Consider the following 20716-nt stretch of genomic DNA (forward strand, 5'->3'; position numbering starts at 1 on the left):
TGCACCCTTAAATTGCAAATTTGGTACTTTCCACCCTCCAATTAACATTTACTTGGCAAAATACACACTATAGCCCCTTCGGTTGAAAATTTAGCTAGAAAAACTATTTCGATGGAAATGAAAAATAATGGTGTCGAAATCTGGAGACTCGATCACTATTTTGTCATTTCTTTTTGTGGGTCAACACAAAAGGCTATTTGAGTCCATGACTACTGTTACAATCATTATCTTTGTCTTGGAGTTGGCCAATTATATATAAGTACACTTGGTAACCTACACTCTCGTATAATTGCTTGCACATCATACGAGAAACGCAAATTACATTATGCTAAATGTCACAGGGGTTTCTTTGATCAAGAAATTTTCGCCCGTGCGGCCTGATTTGTCCACCAAATCAGTCAGCCTTCCTCTCGATTCTCTTCGTACAAAACGCACAAACACAAGTCTTTTAAGCCAACGTAAACGATAACAAGAGTATGCAGCTGAAAACAAACACACAAGCACATTTACGAGCAATGTCCAACCTTTATATTAATTTCCCACAAAGAATACAAAGGAGACTAAGGTGCACATACAAAATCCTCACTCAGAATGCCCACAATTGCAATCTGAACTCTCTAATGCTAGATGGGTCGGATTTGTGCACTCATAGCCAAATAAATACAAGGAATAAGGTAGTTTTCACATAAAACTACCTAAGGACACATGGCAGCATACATACATGACACTTGGCTAACTATTACAAGTAATTAGGGGCAGTTTTTCATGCTTTCCAGGCCTCAACCGCTCCGCAAGTTCCCTCGAAACCGTCCACAAGGCTGGTTTTCGAGGTCCATCTTGATCGGGCGCGCGCGCGCGCCAAACGGCCCAAACAGCCCGGCCGGTTGCTAGGCAGCCCATCTGCCTTGTCTTTTCCGCACGTTTTGCTTGCCTTGCCCAACACTTGCGAGTTCTTTGTCCACACGGTCATTAGCACACCCGCACATCGGGCTGCCTTCCTTGACTAGCCAACCGATCGTGCCAAATTGCCCACACTTGTCAAGTCGTGGTCGATTTCCTTCGAACGTTCGTTTGCCCAAGTTATCAGCCGCATGCCGATTATTGCCCACGCTTGTCCGCATTCGCTGCCGAGCAACGCCCGTGCCAGCCACAAGTATTTTCGATCACCGTTCCCACTTGAATCAAGTTGATCCTTGCTTTCTCGGACAAACACCCCAAATGCTTGCCCGACACTCGACCACTCATTGGCCGATTGTGTGGCTGTCTTGTGCCAACCTTTGTTTGGCACCATTTCTCGGCCATGACTCGGCCACACTCGAGTCATTATCGATATCACTGATTAAGGGGGTAACTGACCTCCCCCACCAACGGTGTTCGACGCCCTCGTCGAACCGAAACCATCAGCTTCAGCTTTCCCCCGTTTCCACTTGTCTTGCCACCGTCTTCGATTGTGCTTGATCAACAGCACCACATCGAAACCCAAATCCCAAGTCTGATCCCACGAACTTCCCGAAAATTCTTTCAGCCCTCGGGAAAACGAACGCCAATCACGTTCAAACAGCAACACCAACCCACAAGTGAAAATGCTAGTTTTTTGAACCACTAGCATTTTATCTCGATTGCCACACCAACCAAGAAAGGAGACCTCCAGCCCACGGAAATCACCCAAAATCGGCTTCCATTTCATCAACAACAGAAACGAGCCCAACAAAAATCCAACACGCAACATAAATTCAGAAAATACCACATTTCGAACCCACCAATTATGCCACACACGGCAGCAACTTGGAACAAAAGTAAGACCACATTGCCCATTCATAAACCCAAATGAATACCTCAACTTGCCTTCGGCCCTTGTCTCATTTCTCGGCAACGCACGTACAAGCAAACCAGCCCGAGAATTCACCGTCTTGTTTCCAATGGCCGCAATTAGGCTCGATGACTCCTCGTCGTTCGATTCTGCTTCCAATTGCACCGCAGCCAACATTGCCACCGGTTTGTTTCCCGCATTTGCTTTCGTCACGTATGAGCATTCAACGAAGCATGGACACTCTTCGTCCATAATCATCAGCCCTCCGAGAAATGGTATCACCGCAGCCTTGGCAGCAAGTAGGAACTCTTGCCCCAATATCACATCGAAATCATCTATGGGTACGGCAGTCAATCCGCACTGCCCTTTCCAAGAACCGATCACTAGATCGACATTGGTTCTACCTTTCACCGGCCCCGCCTCTGAATTTACAGCCTTTACTTGACTTGCATGTTTTGAGAGAGTCAACCCCATCTTCTTGACTTCTCTCTCGGCAACGAAGTTGTGTGTTGCTCCCGAATCAACCATCGCCTTCACTTCTTTGCCATTGATCAGCATCGTGGCATACATCAAGCCCTTGGTGCCGTTGGGTGCCTTATCCACAACCAAAGCACTCAACAACTGAATCGGATTTGCACGCCTCGTCTCATCCGACTCTTCCTCACTATCCGACCCCCGCATCAAAACATTCAACTTGCTCCTCTTAGGACAGTCCCTCATCCGGTGGTTGACATCACATAGAAAGCAGCCACGGTTTTGTTTATTGACGACGGGTTGTCCACCGGTCTTGGCCTGCACCGTGGATCCCTCGCCATCACCGCTCTCTTTTTGCTTCCAATTACGGCCACCCTTGCCATCGAACTTCTTTCCCTTGAACTTATCCTTCTTCGAGCCTTCCTTATCGGAATCATCGGCCCCCATCACCTTGTAATCGACAAGTTGATCTGCTGCCGAGATGGCACTTGGCAGATCTTTCACGCCTTGTCTCCGCAACTCGGTTTGGGCCCATGGCTGCAATCCAGCCATGAAGTTGAACAGCTTATCGATGTCATCGGACATATCACGTATGTCAATGAGCAGAGAACTGAAATCCTTGACATACTCCCTCACGGTTCCATTGTGCTTCAATTGCCTAAGGGATTCCCTTGCAATCCAGCCCACGTTGCAAGCAAGGAATTGCTCTTTCAATTCCCGTCTCAGCACCTCCCAAGTCTCGATCTTTAGTCGGTTGGCACTTGCATCGTCTGACAAACGAGCACGCCACCACAACTTTGCATCACCCACGAGATACATACTTGTAATGGTCACTTTCTCACGGTCCGGAACCTTTGCTGCTTCGAAGTAATTCTCCATATCCCACTTGAAGTTTTCGACTTCTTTGGTACTGCGCACACCATCAAACGCAGTCGGTTCCAGCACACGAACTTTGGATCCCGACGTTCTGCCCTCAGAACTTGATCCTTCATTTCGAACAGCCCTCTTAAGCACCGTCAAATCCGTAAGCATTCCATCAAGCTTAGTCTCAACGGCATCAATGAGGAGTCCTATCTCCTCAGCAACGGACGTGAATCTGCCCTCCACGAATTGGGGCAGATCATCCAACGATCTTGCCAAGCGATCGAGTTCTTGCTTCCCATCAGCAAGTCGTTGCGAGATTGGTGGATCCGTTGGATCTATGGGCGGCCCAACCAAGGCTTCAAGACGTTGCAGCCTTGATTCCATCTATAGCATCATCACACGAGTAGGATTTGGATTTGTCGAAGATTCAGAATCTTCAGCCATGCCGAACAGCAACACGTTCAGAACCCCTGAACCGGGCACTGATACCAACTGTCACAGGGGTTTCTTTGATCAAGAAATTTTCGCCCGTGCGGCCTGATTTGCCCACCAAATCAGTCAGCCTTCCTCTCGATTCTCTTCGTACAAAATGCACAAACACAAGTTTTTTAAGTCAACGTAAACGATAACAAGAGTATGCAGCGGAAAACAAACACACATGCACGTTTACGGGCAATGCCCAACCTTTATATTAATTTCCCACAAAGAATACAAATGAGACTAAGGTGCACACACAAAATCCTCACTCGGAATGCCCACAATTGCAATTTGAACTCTCTAATGCTAGATGGGTCGGATTTGTGCACTCATAGCCAAATAAATGCAAGGAAGAATGTAGTTTTCACATAAAACTACCTAAGGACACATGGCAACATACATACATGACACTTGGCTAACTATTACAAGTAATTAGGGGCAGTTTTTCATGCTTTCCAGGCCTCAACCGCTCCGCAACTTCCCTCAAAACCGTCCACAAGGCTGGTTTTCGAGGCCCATCTTGAGCCGGCGCGCGCGCGCGCCAAACGGCCCAAACAGCCCGGCCGGTTGCTAGGCAGCCCATCTGCCTTGCCTTTTCCGCACGTTTTGCTTGCCTTGCCCAACACTTGCTAGTTCTTTGCCCACACGGTCATTAGCACACCCGCACATCGGGCTGCCTTCCTTGACTTGTCAATCGGTCGGGCCAAATTGCCCACACTTGTCAAGTCGTGGTCAATTTCCTTCGAACGTTCGTTTGCCCAAGTTATCGGCCACGTGCCAATTATTGCCCACGCTTGTCCGCATTCGCTGCCGAGCAACGCCCGTGCCAGCCACAAGTACTTTCGATCACCGTTCCCACTTGAATCAAGTTGATCCTTGCTTTCTCGGACAAACACCCCAAATGCTTGCCCGACACTCGACCACTCATTGGCCGATTGTGTGGTTGTCTTGTGCCAACCTTTGCTTGGAACCCTTTCTCGGCCATGACTCGGCCACACTCGAGTCATTACCGATATCACCGATTAAGGGGGTAACACTAACCATGTGTGACAAACTCGACCTAGCGACTGTTGGTCATGTGATTCGAACTTGAATCAATTAACACAAGTTATACTTGCTCCAACCATTAAATCGTAGCTGGCTGGACTCAATGCCTAACCTTAGTTTTTACCAATTTTGCATTACCTGTACTTATCTGTAACTTGAAGTATAAAGCAAAGTCATCTTTTTTTAAATAATAGGAAAAGGAATTAAAAAAATAGACAAGCTCAACAAAAATGAAGATAAATTACATTCAAATTCAACACTCATAAAGATAATCTATACAATGAGATCATGCAAAGGTAAACACTAATAATACATGGAATTTGCCACTCACAAGTTAAAAACAACTCCAAACCCAGGAAGTCAATAAAAATATATTCGAACAAATCCAAACGATCGAAAATTACAACGCCAAATAAAAATATATATTCGAACAAGTTCGTTCATCTCCACGCCTCCAATCGCTCTGCACGTGAATTCACATAGCTATTTACGCCTATTTCCTTATTTTTCTCTGCAACACCATTAACTTGACTATATGTTCTTGATCCTTTCTTACCGTTATTTGAATCATTTCGTCGCCCACTTTTCGACCTCCCGTTTCTTGATTGAGTTATCCCACTTCCACTATCAACTCCCACAACTCCCTTTTCATCGGACGACGAGATATTTCCAATACAGCTTACAAAACCATGAGTTTCTTCATTGTCCGTTTTAGATTCAGCTGCATTCGGTTTAATTTCATTGGCTACACTAGCTTCTTCTTCTTCTTCTTCGTCTGAAGGCTCTAACTGCATCGAAGGAGCAGATTCTACTATAGAATCTTCTCTTCCCTTTAATGTTTTCACAATCAAAGTCTTGAGAAAATTCATCACTTGTACAGCGTACATTAGTGCTGTCATAGGATCCGACATCTGCAATAAGCAAACCATACACAATTAAGACGGGCCGAAAAAAGGGTCCAATTCTTGGAGAAACTGTTTTTTTTTTTTTTTTTTTTTTTTTTATCGAACCTGAGTCATATTAGGAGCGAAAACCATTGCGATATTACGAGAGTTCATCTTGTTGAGATGTTCCATTTGGGCAACATCGGCCATAAGATTTATTGCCCAATCCAATAAAGATGATTCTGTTTGGGGAAGTAGAGTCACGAGACGAGTGCAGTCGTCTTCTGATTGGGCCTGCATTACCTGCTCCTGTGTGAGAGAATCTAATATCCCTCTTGGAAGTTCTCTAAACCACGCCTGCAAAATAAATTTAAAAAAAAAAAAAAAAAAAAAAAAAAAAAAACCAGTTTTGAGTTATGTACTAAGTCGAAGCAAAATGATTCATCTGCCTCGACTCGAGCTGAATATTTGTAAGGATTCAATTTTTATTTATTTTATTTATCCATACTGGTTAACAAGTCTAGATGAAAAACTCGTCGATTTGTGTATCGTATTTTTGGTCCACGAGAAAAATGATTTCGATTACGAATAAGTGAAGTATTGAGTAAGAAGAGGTAGCGAAAAAAAGTACCTTAATTAGACCTGCTAAACAATGAACATCGATATTATCTGGAATCAATCCGTTATTTAGTTGTTCCCTAGCGTACTCTTCCTGCCCATTTTCGGGATTAATTCTGAAGATTCCCTCAGACTGCAAATCGGAGGGAAAAAAATTAAATCTTTTTATTGATCTTGAAACAGTGTGCTATTTCTCATTACACATTCTTTTTTGTATCAATCAACAATATGAAATAATGCAATTAAATTACCTGCAGGCCGCCTTGCGAATACAAGCGTCGTTGCATCATGAGTAATATAGTAGGGACACAATTGCCCCTAGTGTCGAAAGAAAGCTGCATAGACTCCGTGGAAACTCCGAAAACTCTCGTACTACACACAATTCAGTTACATGGTAATAAAAAATGTCAGCAAAAATATCTCTTTGTCAAGAATTTTCTTTTCCAACTACAAGAAACATCAACTTAAAGATAGACAATCAAGTTCTAACATCATAAATTCCACAACAACAATCAAGAAACAATTTTATCTGACTAACCCTAATTTAAATTTCAAGAAAATAAAACATAGAAAAATAGAAAAAAAAAATTGTGACCTTGCACTAGGAGGCCTTCTAGAAACTTCAGGTTCAAACTCAACAGGGAGGCCAAGGAAGCCATTGAACCTATCAAAGGTGACGTGGGCAACATGCCTCACATTTGTAGGGCACCCAATCTCCATTACCACCTCTTCAACGCCCACTTATTACAAACAAACAAACCCACCAAAAGGGGGTTCCTTAAAATTTCTGTCTCCTATTTGTATTTGTACAGTTTCTTGTGTACAAAGCAGCAGCTGAAATACTATAAACAGAGGGCTTGTGGGTTTTGGGGCAAAACCCATTACTTTTTTTTGTGTAGGTGTGAATGGAGTTGAAGGTGAAGTAAGTTGAGGAAGGTGCGTGTAGTGTGTGTTTCAAGATTGAATTTTTAAGGGGTTTCTTTATGGTGGGAGGGAAAGTAATCAAGAATTGAATAGTAACAAAGAGTTTGGTGAGTGGGTTTTAATTAATTCATATGGACTTGTCTATTTGAGAGTAGAGTTGGATTTAAGGTAAAGGTTTGTGGAGGGTGAGACTTTTACATCATCACATATCATTCTACCTTATTTTAATTTATTTATTTTCTCATGCTTTTAAGTAACATTTAGTTTTGATGATGCTACAATTAGAATATTATGGTTTAGACTAGTACAATTATATACACACACATACATACATGAGTGATTATGTGTAGATTTATGGTGTAAAACTAGCTATATATTTTATCAAATGCGCATCTACAAGATTTATGATAGCACTTGTCGCGACGACGATTTGTATGTATGAGTCATTCACTAATCACTAGTATATGTTCTGGGTAGTATTCTAGGGGTTATTTATATGCTACATTCGGTGAAGAAACTACACTATGTGATTTTTTTACCGTTCATCTACACACACCAATGTGGGTATGTGCGTTGTGCGTATATGAATGGTCAAAGATCTAACCATATTTCACCCGGTATAGCATAGAATAGGTGTGGAAATCCTCTCAATAATAAGACATAATCAAGAATGTTTTTATTTAATGTCTTTCATTATAGTGTACAACCACCACTACAAGCTTATGATACTTGTACTAAATAACTAAATCAAGAAGTTTGTTAAGAATGAAATACTTTGAAAAACAAAATCCTGTAATTCTAACCATTGTTTGATCAGCTTTATTTTCGTTTGGTGGTCATTTTATCAAGACAGTAATTACTAATTACTAATTTGGTGGTCATTGTTTGGTGCAAGTAATTACTAATTACCATCGGTTTACTGAAAGTAACGTACAAAAATCACACTGATCCCGATTTTTTTACAGTTTCAAGAGGGGTTTTACAATCGAACCTTCAATCCTGTTTTTAGCTGATGTGTTGACCAAATCAACGACTGGTTCACATTTGAACAAAGTAATCTGGTTCAAAAAACATTGCATCAAAATCATAACCGTTACATATAATCGATTCAGTAAGCAAGCTCGTCATAAAATGTAGAAATTACTAAAAATTACAGCATCCAACGTAACCTCGTTCTACAAATTAAGATTGGGACCCAAGCACAAAAATGTACAATTCATTGTGCTCTTTGAACTGGCTCGAGAGCTTCAACAGTAACCACACTGTTTCCCCGTATGACCTGCAATAGAAGCAAAGCAAGGCAAAACACAAACATCATAAGTTTCACAGTCGCAATTGTCTGAAAAGAAGTGAAATTCTTACAACCACCAGAAACGGAAAATGACTCACCACCATGCCTATGTCGGTTTTCTCATTCCCATTCACTTCAACAGTATTGTCAATCACCAGGTTCATGAACTGATCAAATCCACGAAGGGTTCCAACCACCATTCTGTTTGCATTAAGCTTTACTGAAATAGAAAAGATGCAGAAAAAACCGACAATAAGTTTCTCAAGTACTTGAAAAGGAAGATGGTAGAATTCATACACTTGCACAACTCCCGACACAATTTTTTTTTTATATATACATCTAGGGAATAAATTATTTACTGCTTATCCTTAACTCAGTAATACAAGATTGTTTTCCGCAAATAGTCATTTATACTAGTGTTTTCTATCTTACCACACAGGCATACTTTTTCTTTGATAAAAGGAAAACGAGAGCGATCGAGAAAGCGTTTACGGTTCATAACTCCATGAAAGAATAGGATAAATGTTTACGCTGTCAAACTCAACAAGCATTTTCATATAAAACAGCAACAAGCAACATTAGCAGTGTCGGTGAACACAATCTTAGCCTCCACTAAGATCAGACAATTACATCTCTATAACTCTTTAATATAACCATAACTTATTTCTAGACTTTACACACAAGATACAAAAACACTGCACCAGTTATCGACTAATATCCTATTTACTAATTCCAGCCAGCAAGATATCAGCGCTTAAGTAGATTGTACGCAAGTCAAGCGGCGATTAGCTACCAAAAATCAAAACAAAAAATTATGCCCTAAAAAAATAAAATTTGAAATAATCACAGCATTAAAGAATCTCCGGAAAATTGGACACATAAAATATTATTTTTTAAAAAGCAAAAAATTTCTAACTAGCAGCTTCGATTTAGGGTAACGCATTAAATAAATAATTTTCAAAGTAAACAGTCCGGAGTTAGCTGAAAACTTACTCTGTAACTTTTTGTCCATGTACCTGCAAGTATTGAAGAAGAAGAAGCAGAAGAAAAAAAAAAGGTTAAAAAAGTTGTTTTCAATTACGCAAACAAAATGCAGAGAAATAAAAAAATAAAAAAATACGCTGAATAAAATTACTTCTTCAAATCCGGAGGCTGCCCCGATCTGCTCATGGCGAAATCTTAGAGAGAGAGAGAGAGAGAAGGGTTTCTGGTGCTGGGTTTATCGGAGTTCACAAACCCTAGAAATCGGAGGTTGAAACAGTGTGGAAAAGCTTATACAAAAGCTATATAAAAAAGTTTGTTTTGAAGTTATTTAGTAATAATAAGCCCAATGGAATACACAGGGCCTTATTATATAAATTGGGCTTGGTCCATAAACCAGATGGGAAATCTAGCCTTTTTTAGGGGAATTTCTAATTTCTGCAAATTGCGATTCGAAGCTTTTCGATTTTGAATCATATTTTTTCATTCAATTTTTTGAAATTTAGGTTTTTTTTTTTTTTCCCGAATATTTTTTGATTGGATTGGGGCCAACAGACTAGATCCGACATTTGTCGAGAGCGATGGAAAATAAAACATATAATAAGACATGTAAATAAAGATCGAGAAATTATTTATTATGTCGACGAAGGGATGTAGTTGATATAAAGAGAGTGCGATGTCTTATGTTACCATCCGAGGTAACTCGTCAAATATCAAACGAGTAGTCGGTCAAAAGTGAAATAGTTGAGTTTGAACGAGTTTTAATTGGGCCTTAACCAGGTCGAACTCAAGTAACTTAGCAAATTTTATAGTTTATTGAGTAATAATATATGTTACAGTTTATTTTTGTTTTGTTAACGAATTAAACTCAATTGCACTTTTAATGTTTGATTTTGAATCAAGTATCGAGTATTTGATTTAATTTGATTTTCAACTCTACTAAAAATAACAAGCCAGAAAAAAGTTGTCAACGATAAAACAACTTCAACCCTAAAAATCTATAATGAATTAAAAGTTGCCCAATATTATGACAATATTAACATCACTTTAGATTTTAGAAGGGACAATGGAATTTCTTACTACCACATAAATTGCTTGAGCTAAGTTGACCTCGAAATTAAACCTTTGACAAATCCCAAAGTCAACTAAAAAATGCCAAAGTCAAATATTATGTCGGAGTTTTTGCTTACTTATTCTCCAGCAATAGATTAGGAATTTAGGACCAAATTGAATGGGGTCACCACTCTACTAAAAATTGAAATTGGTAGTTGACTAAGTTGGTGGTTGTAAAAACTTTTAGAAAAGTGGAAGTTGATGATTGTTAGTTAACTTAACCATAAATGTTTATATTTTTAAAGTCAGAGGTGTTCGCAATTTCTATTAAAAAAATATTTTCCAGCAACTTATTTTAAGAGAAGTTGATTTAGATATTTTTTTTTTAAGTTATCTTAAAACAACTTATTTTTAGAGAAGTATAAATAAGTTGTTATTGCAAACACTTCAAAAGTAATTTTAAGCCCAAAAAAACTCAGAATCACTTTTAAAAAACTTTTGCTTCACTAGACCAAGTTATCATATTATTTATGTAAAATATGTAATCAACCAATTAATCTCAGCCGTCCACCAATCACAATTCTCTAATTCTTCAAAAGGGTTAGTTGGTAGGATTATTCTTTCCTTCGGTTTAATTTTTCAGTTCATTGTAAGCCATGTGTTAATCAGAGAAATTGCAAAGTTATTACTTGGTAAATCACTCCAACCACTATTATAAAAAAAAAATATTAGCCACGAAATATTAAATAATAGTCATTTCACATACTAAGAGTCCGTTTGACTAAACTTATTTTAAAATAATTAATAAGCTCTTGCATCAAATAAGTTGTTTTGAGAGTTGATAAATTGTTTCGTCTTATTTTTGTAATTTATCTTCAAAGTGTTTGAATAATAACTTATAAGTCGTTTTTTACTCATTATAAAATTTCAAATAAAAAAAATAGCGTAACTGTACATTTTTTTTAAATATCTTAAATTATTCACCATAACAACTCAATCCTCAGTTATCTGATTGCCTTCACAAACCAAGAAATAATTAACGGGTAAATCACAAAAAAGGCCCATGGCAAGGACACTTAATTAAAAGAGGGGCATCCAACTTTTTTGTCTTTCAAATAAATCCAGCTCATTCAAACTTATTTGCAAATAAGGAAAATCCTTTTATATATACCAAAATTACCCTCAATTCATTGAAACCCAATTTAACTCAAATTTCATGATTTACACCCCAATTTAGCCCAATTTCATCAATTAACCAATTTTAACCATAATTTCAATTTTGACTCCAATTTTGACCCGCCACCACCGGAGATCGCCGGTCAGCCGGCGTTGACTTTTTTTTTTTCTTTTTTAAAAACCTTTTTTTCCCTAAAAATTTTTTCCGGCCGGCCAACTGCCGTTGAACGCCGGGTCTCCGGCGTTGACTTTTTTTTTTTTTTAATAATTTTGTTTTTTCTTAAAAAAAATATTTTAATTAATATTAATGTCTTGGCTGCTAAATTATTGTCTCCGGCAGTTATTTAACTGTCGAAGACAGTAATATAACTGTAAATTAATTTTTTTTTTCTTCAAAAATATTTTAATTAATATTACTGTATTCGTTGCTAAATTACTGTCTCCAGCAGTTATTTAACTGTCGCAGACAGTAATTTAACTGTTAATTGACTTTTTTATTCTTAAAAAAATATTTTTAATTAATATTACTGTATTCGTTGCTAAATTACTGTCTCCAGCAGTTATTTAAATGTCGGAGACAGTAATTTAACTGTTAATTGACTTTTTTATTCTTAAAAAAAATATTCTTAATTAATATTACTGTATTCGTTGCTAAATTACTGTCTCCATCAGTTATTTAACTGTCGGAGACAGAAATTTAACTGTTAATTGCTTTTTTTTAAAAATATTTTAATTAATATTATTGTATTTGTTGCTAAATTACTGTCTCCAGCAATTATTTAACTGTCGGAGACAGTAATTTAACTGTTAATTGACTTTTTTTGTAGTATTTTTTCTTAAAAAAAATTATTTTAATTAATATAACTGCCTTGGCTGCTAAATTACTGTATCCAACAGTAATTTAACTATCTTAGACAATAATATTAATAATATTACTGTCCGGGAAAATAATATTCATAATATTACTGTCCCAAACAGTAATATTACTGTCTGAGACAGTAATTTAGTAGCCAAGACAGTAATATTAATTAAAATATTTTTTTTCTAAAAAAAAAAAAAAAGTCAACGCCCGGCGGTCAACGGTGGTTGGCCGACCGGAAAAAAAAATTCACGAAATAAAAAGTTTTCCAAAAAAAAAAAAAAAAAGTCAACGCCGGAATCTGGCCGGAAAAAAAAAATTCATAAAAAAATTATTTTCTGAAAAAAAAAAAACATTTGGGGGTTAATGTGATATACTTGTTTAAATCCGGGATTAATGTGTAATATTAAGGAAGTTAGAACATAATTGATGGAATTGATAAGAATTACATTATGGAGGGTATTTTAGACTAAAGACATGGGGATGAATTTAAATAATGTTATTAGAACCGGACCGAACCGGCCGGTCGGACCGGTTCGACCGTGACCCGGCAATAAAGCGGTTCGGTCTAACATCTAAAACCGGAAAAATCAAAAACCGGGGTTAAATGACCAAAATCCGGTTCGACCGGGTAAAACCCGAGAACCGCCGAGTCAGTCAAGGAACCCGGTTTTTGGCCAAAACGTCTCGAATCACCGTTGAGTTGGTTATTTGTGGCTAGATTTGAGCGAACCTTCACATACTTAGTAGTGGGTGGTCAGATCTAACCATGAGTGGTCGAAGGATTGTCAGATATGATTATGGGCGATCGAATAGGGGTGACTGATTATCGGATTTGAAGAATGAAAAATGGAAAAAGATGGAATAAGCAATAATATATAGTAAAAAGTGAGGTGAAGTAGATAAAAGCGAAAATAATAACTCGGAGATTAAAAATATAAAGAAAATAATATTTTTAAAACACTAAAATTAATAAAATAATAGCATATTAAAAAAAATCAAAAACCCGGTTGAACCGGTTCGACCCTATAAACCCATGACCCAAATGGTCGTCCGGTTCTATAGCCGGTCCGATTCTGATAACATTGATTTAATTTAATTGAGAGACTTTTTTTTTGTGGATCAAAATGCATTTAAGTCCCATGTAATGAGCATTTTTGCCATTCGTCCATAATTAACATACTAATATAATTCAAACGGCTATATCATTCAATGATTAGCTAACTAGCCATCTAAATGTTTTTATAAATAGTATTGTTAATCTAATTGTAATTGCTCCCAACTATTAATTAGTCAAAGTAAATGAAGAAAAATAATAATCACTTGGGGACAAATAAATCACCACAATCATAGCCTCACACAACCTATTTATTTTTCAAAAGTCAAAATGTTGACCACCTTTACTAACATTGCCCCACCCCCACCCCACCCCACCCCATTACACTACAAATTGAAACCACTCTCACCCACCCTTTCCCTCAATGCAATAGTCAAGAAATTAAATCATTAAATTAGCCCCCTCTTGATATATAATTTGCCCCTCAAACTCCAACCAAACCCTAAAACTCAAATTAATTATATTTCCCACACAAAAAAAAAATGTTGGGCAAGAAACTAGGTTCAATGAAGAAACTAGCCAAGAAGGTCAACATGCAGCCGCGACAACCGCGACCACACTACGAATGCTTGCTCGGGGATGGCGGCACCGCCATGACGACTACACCCACCGGAACTTTCCCCGTTTACGTTGGCGAACGGCGAGAGAGATTTGTGGTCCCCACGAGCTATCTCTCGCACCCTTTGTTCAAGATTTTGTTGGAGAAGGCCTATGACGAGTTTGGATTCGATCAAAGAAACGGCCTTGTTGTACCATGCAGCGTCGTTGCATTTCAAGAAGTGATTTGTGCAGTGGAGTGCTGCAATCGGAAATTCGACTTCGGTAAATTGGTAGAGGAGTTTCTTTAAACTTTTTTTAGGTAGCAGATTAAATAGATCTATCATAGGAACACAATATTATGACTTTTTAGGTGTACAATTTCAAGCTACGACTTAATTAGTGCAAAATCAATATATTTCTTTTTTTTTGGGTAATAGTTTAATGCTCTTTGAACGCTGGTTTTCTTTACAATTTCCAGTCAAGCTTACATTTATTCTCAATTTCTTCAAATCAAAGATTTGAAATTGAAAAAAAAAAAAAAAAACCTGGGATTAATTTGTAATTTGAAGAAAGTTGAGGAGGGATTGTGAAAATTGAATGAACATCAAGGCTCGGCCACTCAAGATCACATTTCTTCTCGATTGTCCAAATGAATATTCAGTTTTTCCAAATCCAGGTACTTTTATTTTTTTAGTTAATTGCACAAGTAGTCATTAAAAAAAATACTAGTTACTTGTTTTATATATATATTTTTTGAAAAATAGAAACTTTGTGTCAACCTATGAAAAAATTGAGAAGAGAGATAAGTAAACCTCAAAATTCTAAATGAAAAATTCTAAAGTCAAGACTATAAATCTTCAAAATTTGAGAAGAGATGGAAAATCTCAAAAAAAGAAAAACTTTAGAATGCTATGCAATATAGCACCAGAATGATTCGATATCGTCAATCAAATGAGAGTTTATGGAGAAATCATCGAAGAAGAAACAATTGTTCAAAAATCCGCAATTATTATGACTGAAAAGTATAACCATGTGGTCGCAACAATTGAAGAATCTAGAAGGATGAATCGCAATAGTGAAGAGTCTTTGGAAATTGACTCTATTTCAAAATCAACTTGAATAAATCGAGTTATCACAAAAAAAAGGGCATAAGTCATGCACAAACCTTCATCAAGAGAAGTGAGGAGATTTATCCCCCATGTAGTATTTGTAAAATGAAAATCATATGGAGAAAGATTGTTATCACAAAGGCAAACCTCGATGTGTAAACTGTAATAAATAAATAATAAAAATTGGACATTTGGAGAAGTATTGTCGTTTCAAAGGAAAACAACATCAAACAAACTACTCTCAAGCAAATGAAGAGTGTTTGTTCTTTGCTAGTCATATTCGTAACAAAGAAGAAGATTGCTTATTCTAAAAGAAGCTCGTAGTTACCGATGGAAGTGCATTAAGGAAGAGTATTGAAATTAATGCATTTTTAATATTCATACACTACGTACACTTGGTAGTTTGAAAGTCCATTTTTATTTATCTAGGAAAGAGTTTCAATAGTCATTTTATCATCTATTTAAAGGGTTTTTACCTTTGTAATTGGACCTAAGAAATCCAAGAAACCACTGGAAATAAAATTAGTAAGAGCTTTCCCCGTTTGCCATATAGCAACTATTTTCTATATTTCCTTGATAATTCTTTTTATGTTCTGCAAAATATCCAACAGTTTTTGTAATAATTATATATCTCTTTTTCTTTTTTTAATTAAATTAGTGATTTTTTTTTGTCTATTAGTATCGAACTATTAATGTCTTATTAGTAGCTAAACCATGGAAGACTGAGTTTAAATCCGAAGTTATTCTACCATACAGGGAACTGTAAATAATAGTATAGAGTAGAATCTTATTAAATTAATACTCGATAAAATTAATAACCTGATTTAAACAATAGTATCTTCAGGGACGTTTAGCTACTTGCTCCCTAAAGAAACTACTTCTACGATTGCCCCCACGTTTGCAGTTTCAGTTAAGCTAATTTTCCCCTTAAAAAAATAACTCTTACATTTTTTTCCACAGCTATTTTTATGCTACACCCAGTAAAGATCATACTATGTGACTTTTTACCGTTGATATACACACACCTATGTGTGTGTGTGTGTGTGTGTGTGTTTTTATGAATGATAAAGATCTACTCGGTGTATTTCACCCGGTGTAGCATAGAATAGACATTTCCCACACACGCGCACCCCCTACAAAATCATTTTTGCATTTGCCCCCACATTTGCAGTTTCATTTGAGCTAATTGCCGCTAAAAATACAGCTTTTACAATAGCTATATTACCCCTAAAAAAATCACTTTTTTACATTTCCCCCCACACTTGCAGTTTCACTTAGGGCTGGGCATTTGGGATCGGGATTCGGGATCCCGTCCCGTCCCGATCGGAATTTTACTATTTGGGACTAAAATTTCGGGAATTCGGGATTATGGGATTCGGGATTGGGATTAGGAACAAATACGTGATCGGTATTAGGGAATTGGTTCAATCCCGATCGGGATATTTTAATCCCGAATTAGGAAAAAAAGAAAAAAAAACTAATAAAAATACACACACACACACACACACACACACACACATATATATATATATATATATATATATATATATATATATATATATATATATATATATATATATATATATATAGTGTCAAGGAGATAAAAATACAATATAAAATATATTGTTTCAACTTATTTTTACATTTTTAAAATTTTATTTGTTCCATGTTTTGTGGTAAAAATAAATAAGGCAAGAACAATAGTATGTATATAATATATTCAAGTTGGTTTAGTGTATAAAATAATACTAATGGAAAAAAGATGCAATATTTCTTAGTTTTTAGGCAAAATATGGGATTTCCCGATCCCAATCCCGATTCCCAAAATATTTTGGGATACCGATATAACCGGGATTTAATAGTATGGGACGGGATTGGGATTTAAAATTTCTATCCCGAATCCCGAAATCCCGATCCCGAAAATCCCGAATTCCCGAAATCCCGTCCCGAACTCACCCCTAGTTTCACTTGAGCTAACCATCCCCTAAAAATATACCCCGTTCACAACTTCGTCCCCATACTTTCTGTTTCACCCTCTTCAAATCCCATCTTCTTAAAATTGGACGCATAAACCCCAGATCGGCGTAAACGAAACAACCCATGGCCGCAACTTACAGCCTCTCTACATCATCAACAAATCAGGCGGCCTCATCTGTTACAAGGTAAACATCCCCGAATCTTCAAATTCTGCACTGTCGGAAAATCAATTAAAAAAAAGAGCTAATAGCAAGGACCCCCCTGTGTTATTTCTAATAGTTGAAAAAATCCTTACATTTTAAAAATTAACGAAAACCCCCTATTTTTATTTAAAAAAACACACACAGCCCGTTTATTTAAAAATTAGTTATTGACTTACGTGCAATGACTCTAATGTCCCTACTTATTTTTTTTACTAATATTTTAATTTTGATCAAACAAAATAAAAGAAATATAAATTAATATAAAAAAAAAGAAAAAAAAAAGGAAAATGGACTCTATCTTCTTCCCTTCACCCCTCATCCCAGTTGAAACCAGTTGATTTTCTCTTCCGTTTTACTAATCTTCTTACAACTAATTCTGCCAATAAAAAAATAACACCAGACACACGAAATCGAACAAATTCAGCCAAATTCTTCCTTTAAGAAACAACAAACACATTCATATTCTTCATAGCTCACGACGCTGCCCCAAGGGTCTCTTCTCCATCAATAGTGAGCTTTGGGTTATCGAGAATGGTGAATTTCAAGTTTTGGGTCATCGAGAATGGTGATATTGAGGTCAAAATCGAAGTTTTTTCTTCCAATCTTTTACATGGAAAAAATGACTAAAAGACTCTGTCTTCTTCCCTTTTTATTTTTCTGGATTTGCAAAAAAAATGAGCTTGAGGATATCGGTTCGGTTGATTGTTTTTGCTGGAAAAAAATTCAGAAAAAATGGGTCTGGAAAGATGGCCTTTCTGAAAATAGGAAGGATTGAATTGAAAATTTTAAAAAGTTCATTTTGGTGCAGAAAATTTTGGGATTAATCTGTAATTATAAAAACCTCTATTATGGAGGGTATTTAGGTTATTTGAGGTTCGAAAACGCACCCCAGACGCACATACGGCGAGTGTAGCGCACGATAACCTGTCAGTGGCTTTTTTGGCTTTGAATAACTTTCATAGGGGGTTCCTTGCTAATTTTTTTAACATAGAGGCGTTTTCAGTCATTAGATATTTTACGGGGATAGTTTTTGGAAAAAAAAACCCCTAAAATAATTTTGTGTCTTTTTTGTGTTATTTAGTATTATGGATCAGCGGGAAGAATAGATACGAATAGGGGTGGTAAACGAGCCGAGCCGGCTCGCGAACTCGACGAGCCGGCTCGACAAAGGCTCGAACTCGAGCTCGGGTTTTTCGAGCTCGAGCCCAAATCTATTTCTCAACAATTATCCCCTGTTTCCGGTTGCGCTGGAATTGAGCTTCTTCAGGCTAATGCTTTCGATCTTCACCGGTTCCAATCTCTCACCGGTGAGAATTTTTTTTCATACTTATATTAATTTGATGTATCAGTAGCATTTATATTGTGTTGTTTTTTTGGGGGGAATCGGAAATTTCGTTCCAATTTTGTTCAATTTAGTAATCAAATTGATGATTACGATCAGATGGGAAGTTTCTATGGTAATGGTTAATTAGTAGTGTAGTAATTTTGACACGTGCGAATTTTTACGGTACCGATTAATCATTACATTTGTGGTGGGACTAGTAATTTAGTGAATTTGATTTGTAGATGGAATCGGAGGTGTTGAAGAGTATTTTTAATTGAGCTTGGACTTCCTCGACGTTTACGATGATCGACATCTTGAAGTAAAACCGACATATAGTTTGCCTAATTGGATTGATAAACGTTATTTAAATTTTTTGAAACATTTGGTGTGTGGTAGAAGAATAAGAAGAAGCAACGAGAGGGAAAACTTTAAAATGAGGATGATCTAACTAGCGAATCACGAAGAAGGAAATCTCGTGTTGCTTTGCCTTTGCCTTTTTAGCTCGTAATAGTTTTTCGGTTTTATGATACTAGATTCAATTGATGGACAATAGATACCAATGCTTGTAAAATTATACTTTTTTCATTCTCGAAATTTCCATCTCCTACTTACCTCCAGGAATCTCGTCTTTTTAACAGCTTACGACCCTGCTTCATTTCATAAAAAAAATAAAATTGAACTTTTCTTGACCTTGCGATTCTGATAGTACAGAAATATGACTGACGATAGCTTTCTTTAATAAGTTTTATTTAATTAGTTAGTTGAATTTCACCCGACAAAAGCGTTATCGAGTTTTTAGTAAAGTTTATCCGTGATGACTCACTTCCGTCACTTGTTCTTTATAGGTACGAAATTCTTTGGAACTCTGCATATGGAGACTCTCTTAAAAAGTATTTATGAATTGTACACCGATTATGTTCTCATTACTTCTCAAGAACCCTTTCTATGAGATGGAGATGCCAATTCGTTGCGAGCTGTTCGACATAAATTTAGCACAGTCGGTATTAAAGGATCGTGTTGCCTTATTGGGAAGATAACCGACCTCGGAAACATATCCTTAAATATTTGTTCTAAATCGAGTTGGTTTGTTTCTAAATGTTAGATGATCTAGGGTGGAGATTCGATTCTACTAGCTTTTTATAATTTCATATATGCATGCTACAGCACTGCATTTTATTTCGTGTCATGAAAAGGGTGTTTTGGTAATTGTAAATATAATTTTAACGGTGTTATAGATGACAGGAAGTAGATTTAACTGTAGGGGTGTAGTTGATATGATCTTTATAGTAGAAGAGGAATAGTGAGGACGCAATTGAAATTAGCAAAAGGGTATTTGGGGGTTAAGTGTAATTTGCAATAAGGCCCAAATAGTGCTTAATGGGCCATCAAGTTAACAGTAGACACGTGATAAAGCACGTGTTCCAAATGCAAACAGTGTCGGCTACACGATAAAAAATCACGTGTTTGAAATTTGAATTCCAAAGCAACCAATCATATAAACACATTTATTGGACACACACCGTAGCTAGACTCACTCGGTATGACTTCCGGGTTCTCACTAACCGCTAACCAAATCCACATTTTTTGTAAGATTTTAACGTGTTCAAGATTGGACAATTAGAGCACAAAACACACGTGTATTTGTTTGTTGTAGATATTGAAATATGAAGAGAAAAAAAATAAGCCCGACACGATTTTACTTCATCCCGATAACAACTGCAAGACTTTTCCGAGACAAGTGACATAAATTGAAGAAAACGTAGAAAGAATTGAATGTAGTTTTGTACAAATTAAAGGGTCAATACATTTTGTACATATATACTTTCTACAAGTAGAAAATAAATATGAAGTGTGAAATCACACTTTTTTCCCGGGAATTCCATTAATGATTTAAGATGAACTCATCAAACCCACTTGCCAATAACGAACTTCACAACTCTCATCACCAAATATTTTTTATATTATCTCCTTAGGGTAAATTACAAACA

At 36.8% G+C, this 20716-nt stretch overlaps 3 protein-coding genes and 1 pseudogene across 4 annotated transcripts; 2 read left to right on the forward strand and 2 right to left on the reverse strand.

Annotated features, from left to right (window-relative positions):
• Positions 1-4899: 4899 nt before the first annotated feature.
• On the reverse strand, positions 4900-7241 carry LOC105960100 (rho GTPase-activating protein 1). The gene is made up of 5 exons (XM_012984272.2): positions 6770-7241; positions 6426-6546; positions 6188-6307; positions 5683-5913; positions 4900-5583 (listed from the first exon to the last, which is right to left on the reverse strand). Exons 1-5 carry the CDS (start codon positions 6892-6894, stop codon positions 5113-5115), a joined length of 1068 nt encoding a protein of 355 aa, XP_012839726.2. The 5' UTR covers positions 6895-7241; the 3' UTR covers positions 4900-5112.
• A 916-nt stretch (positions 7242-8157) lies between these two features.
• Positions 8158-9712, reverse strand: LOC105960103 (putative small nuclear ribonucleoprotein G). The gene is made up of 4 exons (XM_012984276.2): positions 9525-9712; positions 9383-9405; positions 8488-8609; positions 8158-8377 (listed from the first exon to the last, which is right to left on the reverse strand). Exons 1-4 carry the CDS (start codon positions 9557-9559, stop codon positions 8315-8317), a joined length of 243 nt encoding a protein of 80 aa, XP_012839730.1. The 5' UTR covers positions 9560-9712; the 3' UTR covers positions 8158-8314.
• A 4229-nt stretch (positions 9713-13941) lies between these two features.
• On the forward strand, positions 13942-14493 carry LOC105960067 (auxin-induced protein X15). Its single transcript, XM_012984236.2, has one exon. It carries the CDS (start codon positions 14058-14060, stop codon positions 14421-14423), a length of 366 nt encoding a protein of 121 aa, XP_012839690.2. The 5' UTR covers positions 13942-14057; the 3' UTR covers positions 14424-14493.
• Positions 14494-17324: 2831 nt separating this feature from the next.
• On the forward strand, positions 17325-19980 carry LOC148767305 (uncharacterized; annotated as a pseudogene). The gene is made up of 3 exons (XR_016033814.1): positions 17325-17386; positions 18486-18711; positions 19574-19980. The product of XR_016033814.1 is annotated as an uncharacterized LOC148767305 (transcript).
• Positions 19981-20716: the final 736 nt, after the last annotated feature.

The sequence above is a fragment of the Erythranthe guttata genome, chromosome 10 (genome assembly GCF_056151865.1).
Source record: "Erythranthe guttata isolate IM_541 chromosome 10, IM_541, whole genome shotgun sequence".
NCBI lineage: Eukaryota > Viridiplantae > Streptophyta > Magnoliopsida > Lamiales > Phrymaceae > Erythranthe > Erythranthe guttata.

Excerpts from the sequence above, each read along its gene's own strand:
- LOC105960103 (XM_012984276.2), bottom strand. The coding sequence starts at position 9,559 with ATGAGCAGATCGGGGCAGCCTCCGGATTTGAAGAA. Across the intron at positions 9,406-9,524 it reads CAGCCTCCGGATTTGAAGAA|GTACATGGACAAAAAGTTAC; the intron begins GTAATTTTATTC and ends CAATACTTGCAG. Across the intron at positions 8,378-8,487 it reads AAACCGACATAGGCATGGTG|GTCATACGGGGAAACAGTGT; the intron begins GTGAGTCATTTT and ends CTTCTATTGCAG.
- LOC105960067 (XM_012984236.2), top strand. The coding sequence starts at position 14,058 with ATGTTGGGCAAGAAACTAGGTTCAATGAAGAAACTAGCCAAGAAGGTC.
- LOC105960100 (XM_012984272.2), bottom strand. The coding sequence starts at position 6,894 with ATGGAGATTGGGTGCCCTACAAATGTGAGGCATGTTGCCCACGTCACC. Across the intron at positions 5,914-6,187 it reads GTTTAGCAGGTCTAATTAAG|GCGTGGTTTAGAGAACTTCC; the intron begins GTACTTTTTTTC and ends TTTATTTTGCAG. Across the intron at positions 5,584-5,682 it reads TCGCTCCTAATATGACTCAG|ATGTCGGATCCTATGACAGC; the intron begins GTTCGATAAAAA and ends TGCTTATTGCAG.